Source organism: Vigna umbellata, chromosome 5 (assembly GCF_029865625.1).
Source record: "Vigna umbellata cultivar VRB3 chromosome 5, Vumbellata_1.0, whole genome shotgun sequence".
Taxonomy (NCBI): Eukaryota; Viridiplantae; Streptophyta; class Magnoliopsida; order Fabales; family Fabaceae; genus Vigna; species Vigna umbellata.
The window spans coordinates 11182157-11193848 of record NC_142169.1 but is presented as its reverse complement, the minus strand read 5'-3'; the positions used below and the strand labels follow the sequence as shown (position 1 = coordinate 11193848).

Sequence of the window (11692 nt, the reverse complement as noted above, 5' to 3'; positions counted from 1 at the left end):
TGATTTTCTGGCTATACTTAGTTAATTCGAGGTTGTACCTTTTCTCTTGCGAGGGGGTAGAGAGGTAGTCACCTTTCCTCTTGTGAGGGGTAGAAAGGTAGTGACCTTTCCTCTTTCGAGGGGGTAGAAAGGTGAATCTCTTCATCTTTAAAAGACGGTGGAAGAGATGAGTCTATTCGTCCATGAGGGTAGTGGAAGAGATGGGTCTCTTCGTCCATGATAGGTGGTGGAAGGGATTAGGATTTGAGTGCTGCTCTTTCCCTCTTCGAGGGGGTAGAAAGGTAGTCACTTTTCCTCTTGCGGAAGGGTAGAAAGGTGGATCTCTTCGTCTTTAAAATGCGGTAAAAGAAATGAATCTCTTCGTCTTTAAAAGGCAGTGGAAGAGATGAGTCTCTTCGTCCATGAGGGCAGTGGAAGAGATGGGTCTCTTCGTCCATGATGGACGGTGGAAGGGACTAAGATTCGAGTCTTGTTCTTTTCTCTTTCGAGGAGTAGAAAGGTAGTCACCTTTCCTCTAGCGAGAGGGTAGAAAGGTGGATCTCTTCGTCTTTAAGTAGCGGTGGAAGAGATAAGTCTCTTAGTCCTGGAGGGGCGCTAGAAGGGACTGAGATTCGAGTGTTGCTTTTTCCTCTTGCGAGAGGGTAGAAAGGGATGGAGGTCTTGCCCGAAGGGTTTCGACTCATGTTGAGTTTAGTGTTGGGGTGAACAGTTGGGAACATGGGAGACATGTCCAAAACTGCAGTGGAGTACCACTAGAATCATCTTGTTTTGATAAACAAGAATGATACGGTGAAGTATGAAAGTTGACATACATTTATGATGATGGTTGGATAAACACAAGTTGTCTTAAATTGACATACGGTGTAGAGCTAATGGGTTGAACATGATTTCGTTTAAGGGAATATAGGTGTGGTTATCACATTGGTTGTTATAGTGTTATTATGAATTGATGTTGTTTGGTGTGATGGAATTGTAATAAGGACTTAACTACTATGATATAAATGTTATATTGGTGATTTAGTGTTCATGTTGGTATTATTATGAATGCATTGATCAATTTATGATAATGTTGTAAGGGGAAATAAATCTATATCGTTGTGATTGTAGATGTTGTGTATTTCCTAGATCACATTATTTGGTTTAAATAGTGGGGTTTTTGGTGGTGTAACTTATGCATGAGGGGTAAAGTTCTCTACCACTATAGGTGTGGTTCTTTGGGTGTGTTGCTTTGATTTTACTCATGGGTGATTTGGGTAGTAACGAATCGATTATCTTAAGCGATGATCGATGATCACAGTGCATTTTGGTGAAAAATGGCGTATTTGATGAAGAATGGTCGTGCCAAGCCTAAGGAGCTATGGAACATGATGATAATCAGAGGTTGAGGTTAATGGTTATGCTTAGGGTCAGCTTGACTTGTGGTTGAGAGTGGAGCATGAGTGAGTGTTGGGATGTACTTGAGTATGTGATTGATGTCATAAGAGTGGAGGATAAGTCTACTTGGTGTATCTCGTAAATCTTGGTTCTATTTGCGGATAAGTGCTTCCTTTTGTCTTGTGTGCATTGGAAGGAGATGATATGTAGGGAAGGCTACAAATGTCCTATAAGGGAGGCTACAAGTGGGTTGTAGGAGCGGCTACAATCGGTGAGGTAGGGTACAAAAGTGAGATGGACTCTTTCCACTATGATATTATGGTACAGTGATGATCGCAATGTTGTTTTTGACTGGGATAGTCATGAGTGTGGTGTATCTATGACAATGATGCTCCAAGAAATGCTATATTGATAGTAATGGGATTATGTGGTGTAAACAACATATGAGCTGGTGAACGAATAAAGTGCAGTCTAGATATGTGATGATCGAGGATCAAGGATCGGGCTTCGAGGATTTAGTAATTTATCGTGATTGATTGTTGGGTTAGAGGTTTAGGAATCCTTTTATTATTACTTTTATGTAGGAGGTGTTTGATTATTGTTGATATAATTAGTATGTATGTATCTTATTATTATGATTGTTTTATCGGTAAGTTACCCATACATGTTTGTGTTTGTGTATGTGAATGTGATGTATAATATGTGATGTTATAGGGAGCAGATGATGCTACAAATGAAGATAAAGCATGATAGATCCTTGAGATGATGAGGGACAAACTTGAGGTTTTATTTAAAGCTATTGTAATTGAGTTTTTAAGACAATGTAATTGGAGTTATTTTATTTTCTTCCTAATTTCATATTTATTTAAATAATGCAATTGAACTAGTATTTTCAAACTATTATGCAATGTAAATTTAAATGCCGATGTTTTTGAAAATATGTTTTCTCACAATAAGAAAGTTTTGAAAATTACCAGTTTTTGTAATAACCTGTGACACCCTAAAATTTGGGGCGTTACAGTGGTGATTCTTTAGAAATCTATTTAAATTAACCTTTAGACACACTAAAGTTTTTATAGTAACAACCCTTTGATAGATGACCAATATGATTGCAGTAAAAACATACTATAGATGAGGGTTTACTAATGTTAATGAACTTTCTAGTCTTCAATTTACTGTCTTTATCGGTATAGCCAATTCCTGATTTGTTTAGTACACTTCTTTGTGATCCAAGTAAAGCTTCAAGATTATAACTACCTAGAGTGAATTTAGACAAAGTGTACTTAATTTCAAAATCTTTAAAAAAGTAAAATAAAACTATGCTTAAATAAGTAAGAAAATTTTGAAAATATTTTTTCTCAATTTCTATAAAAATATTAAAAATACTTTTTATCCTAATCATTGTTGTTTACGGCATTTTCTAAAAACGAAAACATGATGAAGATTGTATTACGAGAAGTAAATGAAATTGTATCTTTATTGATCATCCAAACTTGGGACAAAAGTCATAATAATTTCTCATCACACAGTGGGGAGACCAAACCTCACCGTACACTTTATTACATTAATATGTGATAAAAAGAACAAACACATGTAGTAGTAAAGACACAAGGCTGTGGTTGAAATTTGAGAGAAACACAAGCAGCAATAGTGAGTGAAGAATGATTGATCAATTGGTGGGAGGAGTTACGGTGCTGACAAAAAAGTCCTCGTCAATTTTTTCATCATGGCAGCACTGGAAGGTGGTGAGCACGTGCATGTTGCGGCGACACTCAGGGCACGTGAGCCTCTCTGGGATTCTCCCCATTGCATGAGAGAATTCAAATCTGCAGCAAGGACTAACAACGGAATGAACTTTGTCATAGTGATTCTTAAAAGCTGGTTCAAACCCTTCCCTGTCAGCATGATCTTTCCACACGGAATCAAACTCCACCAGGGTTTGGAGCCCGGTTGTGGCATGCCCATTTACCACAATGTGAGACCCTCTTGCAAGAACAATCCATCCCCCCTGTTTGTCATAGCTCAGAAGCTTCTTGATTTCCTGCATCACATGGTCGTCGTCATCGGTCTGCTTCAGTTGAAGCTTGGAGAACAGCATACTCTGAAGACGAGTCCAGAAGAACCATATCATGCTCTGCTCTGACCAATATTGAGTGTTCAGTTTATCACGAATTATTGTGTCGATGATTTTCTGCACTTGCTCCCTTTTGTTGCTTTTCCCAACATATACCATCTCTAAGGGTATTTGTGTAGCCATTGCAACCCTGCGGGCTTCCTTCACAAATCTTCTTACCCATTCAGGATCATCCCCCCCAAACAAGAAAATGTATTTTCCATCCTTAATCTGCGCAATCAGAAATTGGCATTTGTTATTTTTCTTAACATTAGTAACACATTCTACATTAAATAGAGCGAGACCCATTTCATGTAGTTAACATGGATAAATTTAGTTAATATACAGTGTTTCAGAAAACATAGTAAGTGCATTGACCGCAGTGTGCTGTCATAACTACACATAGTAACATTTCATTTCTCCACCTGAATTAGTGGCCATACTTGACATTTTTCCTGTTAAAATTTGATTGGCTCATTTAGTCCTGTACTATTTTAATCATTGAGATAGCAGCATTATGCTTTTGGATTGGAACTGTGGTATTAAGCCTTTCATGACATTCCTAAGGAAAGGCTGAATTATATATATATATATATATATATTTACACACACAAACACACATATGCTAGTAGAAAAACAACAACTCGACCTCATGAGTGGTAAAAAGGAGAAAAAAAGTGTATTGATTGTCAGAATATATGCTTACCCAGTTCAAAATTTCTTGATCAATGCCATCTACTAGCAATTCAAGTCTCCAGGTCTCTTCCTTCCATAGAGCTTCTTCTCTAGAACTTGTGAAAGGGTAGGCAGCACTTCCCCAAATCCACATCATGTGAATAGCATTGGGGCAAGAAACTCTCCCTTGTGGATCCAAAACCACAAGAATTGGCTTATTCTTGTACTTCCATTCGCTCTGGATGAACCAGATGACTGGCTTGCCTATCAAAGATGGATGATACACTGAGTACCATGACATGTTTTCTTGCAGACTCTCAAACTGTTTTTTCTTTGGTTCTGTCCATTCCGAGTTTGGATCCACAATTGGGATCCAAACCAATTCATATCTACTCTCCATTCTCGGTGCATGAGCCTTCGATTCGTTGTAGATCTGTTCAAGAATCAGAAGCTCATCGGTGGAGATCTCCATGCCTGAAAATAGAAGCAGCACATTCTTCCTTCTCAATGGCTCAAGGCTAACCTGTTTGTTTCCATTCATTATTCAAAGATTAGCATCACCAACACAGCTTCTCATAATACTGATGCATATTGTAGGTAGGTACTGTGTTAGAAAATCAAACCCTTTTCTTGGTAACACCGTCATATAGAGGTAGAATATCATCCTGTGCATAAATGAGAGCTTTGAGAACCTTCATGTTGTCAGTGTGGGGTTTTGAAAACAAATCTCGCAGCATTTGGTAAGCTTCAGTATCCATCTTTTTCCCTACATTGAATGATGATATTAAATTAGTTGGCTAGCTAACGAGTTACACTGTTTTAACTGTTTCCTATCTAAAAAAGTTTACTTACAAAACAGTAAAACCAACTTATATTGTTTTCTGTTGTCACTATTTCCTATACGAAATTTTGAAAGTAGGAAATAAAGTAAAAGCAATGTAACCCTTCTGTAATTAAAAACGAAAGTACAAAATATGCCAAAAGTGGCCTACCAATATGTTCGTGGCAACTATTTAGCAGCTGCCTGAGATGGTGAATTATGTTTTTGAGCTTGAAAATCAAAGTAGATAGCTCCCAAGCATCAGTGGATGTGAATATCCTGAAACAGTGTTTTTGGTATATTATTTGTGTCTGTGATATTAAACAAAATCCTGTCATAGGTATGTATCTAAAACACGGTGTTGGAGATGGAACCTCTTCATACATATGACCATTCATTTATAAAGAGAATTCAAAATGCTGAGCATGTTCTAAGAAGCATGAAAAACATGACAATGATTGGAAAACATACTCATAGCCAAGGGTAGTGAGGCTGGTAATTTGAGCTGCGCAAGCCACAATACTTCTGATGGTCCAGTACGAAGCAACTGGGATATAGTTGTAGGCAGTGGTGTAGGCTGTTATGTCTTGCGTAATATATTGAGATGGCAGATCATGGAAGTCTATGACACACTTGGTCACCTCAACTATGATTCTAACTAGATCATTAAGAGTATCAAACCGTGGTTTTAGAGAGCTTGCATGCTCCATGATACTAGGTAGTTGCTTCAGAATTGCCATTGATTTGGCTAGCTGGTTCTTATCATGAATTTGGGCCAGCAGCCAAAATTCACCATACGTTAGAGCAAAAGCAGCTAAGGTCAGCACTATTTTCACATCCCACTTGAAGATTGTAAGCATGTCAAATATTCCAACTGTTGTGGAGTGTGCATCACCACCGAGAGTCTTGCAGGAAATCTGAAATTTCATGTTGGTTTTGATATTGTTAATTTGTTCCATTGATGCAAAGACTCCCTTATGTCAGTCTCTCAAAATATAGGGTGATTTTTGTTTTGGTTCCCCCAAATTCACTTATTTTGCTCCCTCAAAATTGAAAAGTTAAGATTTTAATCCTGAACATTAAATTTGAGGGAGTAAATTGTAAAACTGTTCTTTTGTCCTTCAAATTTAATTTTTAGACACTAAAACCATATTTTACTAAATTTGGAAGATTAGAATGAACCTATTTTAATCTGAGGGACTGAAAACGGGTTTACCCCAAATTTCAGAGGCTGAAACATAATTAAACCTTGATGGAAATTATGCATGCAGACATGTTCCAGCTATGACAGCCATGACCCAAACATGAGGAAAATAAGGTTTCGAGAGTATACTGCAATTAAATATTTTTTAATTGTTAAAAACATTTTCCTAAATATAATATATCCGTTTTAGAAATTATGAACAGAATATATCAGGTAGTAGCTCAAACTCTTGTGATAGCCATGTTAACATTATTAATGTTTAGGATATTTTTCTATCACCTCACAGGAAATCCTATCAATCTTAGCAGATAGAGCCTCTATTGTTTGGCCAGGATGGTAGCTTCTGTCTTCCACATGACCAAGGGCACCCTGAAAGATGTACAGGTTAATCAGAAAATAGGAAAAAAAAAAACTCAAACAAAACATCATATTAATTAAAACCAAGCATTAAATATATGATAACCCTCAAATTTGTAAAATACATTTTAGTCCCTAAACAACGAGAGAATGAAATGATTATTTATTTTTTATCAGCATCATACCGTTGTAGCACCTTCAGAACTCAAGGTGGAACGTATTAGAACATCCTCAACTATTTGGAGAAGGGGCCTGACATCATATTCAATCCCCTCAGGGTTATGCTCTGCCACTATTTTCTTCACCAAAACGCTGTCATCAGATATTGCAGCTGCAGGCATCATTCTTCCACCTTTTATAAGTTGTTGCATAGCACCCAACTTGCCAATGCTATTCATTGTGGCTACAGAAAACAAAATCCAGATGAAGAACTCTAGCTTTGAGGCAAGAAAGAGGTGATAAGGCTTATGTTAGTTGCGTTTCAAGTGCAATGTGATAGGCCTACATATAATAACGCATCGAAAGGAATAACCCCGCCTGAATCAACTTCCTTTCTTTCCTCGTAATTTAGTTTTTGGGACTCTAAGAGAGAGGAAGGAAGCTTTAAAGGCTTAAGCTTCTTTTGTCTCTTGTCCGCTGTCTCTATGTCTTCACTTTAGTATATGTGATAACCTCTGCAGTGTGACAAGACAACATAACTGTCGCATCGAAACTCTTTTAGTGTTTTAGGCAATGAAAGAAACTTCAACACGGTCTCTGAAATTAGTGTAATGTACATTAGGGAATAGTCCTACAATAGTATGTACTATTTTAAGGTGTAAGTATATTTGAAATGTGTAAAGTATACATGGAATAATGATGTAGACGAAATATTCAATGATAAGTAGATCCCCAAGACCATGCTGCAAGTAATCGGGGTAAGTAGATGAACTAGATTTAGATGTTTGGAATCTTTGTTTGGACTTTATTAGGCGGCAACACACAAAGAGAAACAACCGTATTCTAACCATGGTGGTCAGTAGAAAACTTGTTGAAGGCCGTTGGTATGGTATGCTTCCTTGCTTTGTTCCGGTTTTTCCTTGCAACTCAGATCAGAATATTTTACGCCACAATCCCTAGGTAGAAATTAACCCGCAATAAATAATTAATAACTGCGTTAAATTCTTAGTCTCAGCATGAATGGTCCCTTTTTACTTGGTAAAGATATTAGTAAAAATATTACATTAAAAAGAATACTTTAAAATCAAAGATGGTTTTTTCTTTTACCCTATGTTTGTTTATTTACACATATTGAACAGAAGAAAATAGAAAGGAGAGGAAATAAAAAACTATATATAAATATTATTTTTTTTCTTATACCAGTTGTTTGGTAAGAAAAACAAAAAATGAGAATAGTTATTTTTAAGTTTAAGTTCATGGATTAGCTAAGCTATATAAGAAATTAAGATAAGCATTGCTTCATCTTAACGTCCTCTCCTTTTCTTTTTACCTCTTTCCCTCTATTTTCTTTTACTTTTATGTTCTCTTTATCCGTCATGGAATTCTAAGGCTTTGGGAATGAGATTTTGAGGTTACATAGAATCAAATTGTATGTTTTTTTATTCTTAATGTGATATATATATATATATATATATATATATATATATATATATATGTTTCATATCTTAGTCTAGTAAACCTAATGATTTTTATATTATATCAAATTAGTATGATTTTTACGATAACAATATTATATGAGTTAAAGGATTTTCATTTTTAATTGAGAACTCATTTTGGTTAAATTTCGTAACTTTCATGATGTGATGGATGAATTTTTGTAAATAATTCAAAAATTACTTTGATGAAAGGTCTTTAACTAAAATTAATTAAAAAATCACTTTAGTTAATTAGTTCTTTACTTGATAAAAAATTTAAAAGAATATACATAATTATAAATAATAATGTTTAATTGAGAAGCTACAATTAATCTAAAAAGTTGTTACTTTTAATCATAATATTATCTTACTGAATTTGAGAACGAGAACAAATTTAAGAAGTTAATTTGAAATCTAAAATAATAATTAATTTAACATAATAATTGGATAACCAACTAGACATCATAATTACGAAAAGAGAGTAGAATTACGTATTTAATTATTATTGTTTAAGTCATTATATTTTTATTTGTTATTTATTTAATCTTTTTTATTTATTAATTATTTTGCTATTTATTGTTACTTTTATCTTCTTCTTTTTGCTTTATTTCTTTTGTTGGTTTAAAACCTTCCCCTGTATTTCTAACACCTAATTTTACACTTTTATAAAAGTTATTATGAGTGAAGTTCTTGTATCAGATTTCTTGGAAAACGACTTAGGTTAACTAGAAATCCATAAATGAAATGCATGTGGAGCGAATTGATGGATGAAAGAGTTGTATTACTCATCAAGTATAGCATAGGTAATTAATTGTATTTCCAAAATGGTTTTGAAATATTACTTTGACTCGATTAAGTGGTTGTGTAACACTCTTCTTAGGATGTCACTTCTAAACTATAAAACCTTCAATAACTTAAAAAGAAAAAAACATCTAATACCATCACTAAATATTGAACAACAAAAAAAAAACTTTATTTAATCGTTATAAAAGAATTTAAAACCATTCGTAAACAACTTTAATCTGATTCCAAAATTTCATACTTTTTCAAAATTGCAATTAAAAAACATAAACTATTGTTCCAAATTCATTTCAAAATTCCCCAAAAAATTTCTCAACTTGCATCCTCATTCTAAGCATCTCCAACATCATTTGTAACAACATCTTTTTTCGTATAACAACATGAGTTATATGATCATTGAACAAACACAAACAAATAAGAGTGAGTTAACCAGTAAAACAATACAAGATAATAAACAATAACCATACTCACCTACACTACTCAAATAACCAATTCCATCTCAAAAAATAAAACTGCATCCATGAAATTCACCAAATCCTATTATCACCAAGTAATATTCAACCAATATGTCTCTTCCTCTCCGTAACCTATCGTCACTTTGTCTACTCACCAAATAACAAACTCGACACAAAGTAACATAACCTCAAAACAACACAGCCTAGCACAAAGTAGAAAGATAACACGACAACATAGCATAACAACATGGCTACTTACTAAAACAATATCGCAATGCACTAAAACAACATGACAATGTATTAAACAACTCCACATTGTACTCAAGCATCATGGCATCATATAAAACACCATGACATCATATTCGAAAAAACACGACAACATAAAATCACAACACGACAACAATACAAAACAACATGGTTTTGATCAAGGAGCATGGTTAACACTTAGAATAGCCCAGATTATGGTAAAACAATACGATTCAAGCCTAAAAGTAGGGTTCAACATTGATTAGCACAGATAAAAAAATAAAACAACATAGTTTCAATGTAGACAACTCGATTTCTAACCCTGACATCATGGTTCCTATATAGAAACTAAACACATTAAATTTTAAACATATGTTTTAAACTTGAAACAACATAACTTAAATGAAGCACAACTCGGTTTTTGACTATATACCTGCTCTACACCATATCTAACACCACAGATCAGACAACAAAACCCACATACTACTGATAGCATTTATCATAAAGTCAAGAAGTATATTCCAAAATTTCCACAATAGTCATACATCATGTAATAATTCATATACCTACGAAAAATACATTCTAATGCAATAAACCATATTGCCACGTCAACTTTACCCCAAGAAAGTTATCAAGACCCAAAAGAACATTAACTGGTTTAATTAAAATCATAAAAGGATCCCCCCACATACACTTATCCATGGACCACAATGCATCCTTCCTAATGGCATACCCCTTAGTTATGAACAAGCACTTTGAAGAGGAGTTGAAGTCATATGTGGAAGATGGGCCGCCTAGACTCTCTCTCTTAGGCTATCTTGGGCCATAATGAAGCTTCTAGTAGAGTGAGAATAATTTTGGGCCTTGTATTTTAGGCCAAGTAGTATATGATTTAATTGGGCTTTGTATTATGGGCTTAGTGATGTAGGATATATTTTGGGCCTTGTATCTTTGGGCCAAGTAGAATAGGGTTAAGACCACTCAAGTCAACAAAAGGCCAAGGCCCAATGTTGACCAAAGTGGGACATGAATTTTGGGTTTGTTAACCAAGGTTTCATTTAACTTGGTGGACAAGGAGGGGTGGGCCATCCATGTCGTGTGTCACCTTCCCTTTGGAGAGTTTTTCCTCATAGTTAATGACCACATGTCACTCTAGGAATGGAGAGGACTCTAGAGTAACCTAAGTGGCCTCCTCTAGCCACCTTTCGCCAAAAGTTGGCTCAACCTCTCTCCAAGAGTTGGCTCAACCTCTCTTAGAGAATCATCAACATCACCTTTATCACCATAAACCGCAAAAAACTGTGAGCTTAGTTGTCATTTCTACTAACTTTCGCAAATACTCACCCTTCACCATGGCTTTCTCTTCTAGCTTTGGCCCAATCTAGCTAAGGAGATTGCCATGACTTCCTAAACCAATCACGAACCAAAGAAAGCATGGTACACCACAACATTTCACAATACACACATTAACAGAAAATTAACAAGATGAAACGAGAGCATTCACCCCAAAAATTTCTTAATAACACAATAATTACAAAATTGATTAACGTGAAATAAACCATGCTCCACGAACATTTCATGACAACACCAAAGCATCATCACTAACAAAAGAATATTCCAACATCATGTAAAATAAAAGGAAGACAACTCAGATTGTAATATAACAACATGGTTTGCTGTAACATACACAACTAATGCAACCATCAACACATAAAACAAGTATAAGGATAACTCCTCTTACCTTGGTTTCCACTACTTCTTATCCTTGATCAGAAAATGCTCTTCTAAAATAGCCACAAGCTCTCACGAACCTTCAACACGAATACTATTTTTCTCTCACGGAACACTCACATTTCTACCTCTTTTTCACAATTTCTAGGGTTTCTATCTCAATATATCTTAAATAAAAGGCATGTCTAACCCTAATTCGAGAGTGTCTAGGTTTATCCCTTAAGCCTTGGTAAAGCTCATTATTACAAAATAAACACAAAATAAAATATATTTTTAATTCTG

The 11692-nt window shown here is 35.0% G+C and overlaps 1 protein-coding gene across 1 annotated transcript; it reads right to left on the bottom strand.

Annotated features, from left to right (window-relative positions):
• Positions 1 to 2832: 2832 nt before the first annotated feature.
• On the bottom strand, positions 2833 to 7117 carry SEOR1 (sieve element occlusion amino-terminus protein). The gene is made up of 7 exons (XM_047313242.2): positions 6729 to 7117; positions 6466 to 6555; positions 5454 to 5899; positions 5155 to 5261; positions 4786 to 4928; positions 4194 to 4685; positions 2833 to 3718 (listed from the first exon to the last, which is right to left on the bottom strand). Exons 1-7 carry the CDS (start codon positions 6939 to 6941, stop codon positions 3044 to 3046), a joined length of 2166 nt encoding a protein of 721 aa, XP_047169198.2. The 5' UTR covers positions 6942 to 7117; the 3' UTR covers positions 2833 to 3043.
• Positions 7118 to 11692: the final 4575 nt, after the last annotated feature.

Excerpts from the sequence above, each read along its gene's own strand:
- SEOR1 (XM_047313242.2), bottom strand. The coding sequence starts at position 6,941 with ATGAATAGCATTGGCAAGTTGGGTGCTATGCAACAACTTATAAAAGGT. Across the intron at positions 5,262-5,453 it reads CTCACTACCCTTGGCTATGA|GATATTCACATCCACTGATG; the intron begins GTATGTTTTCCA and ends ACACTGTTTCAG. Across the intron at positions 4,929-5,154 it reads TAGTTGCCACGAACATATTG|GGAAAAAGATGGATACTGAA; the intron begins GTAGGCCACTTT and ends CATTCAATGTAG.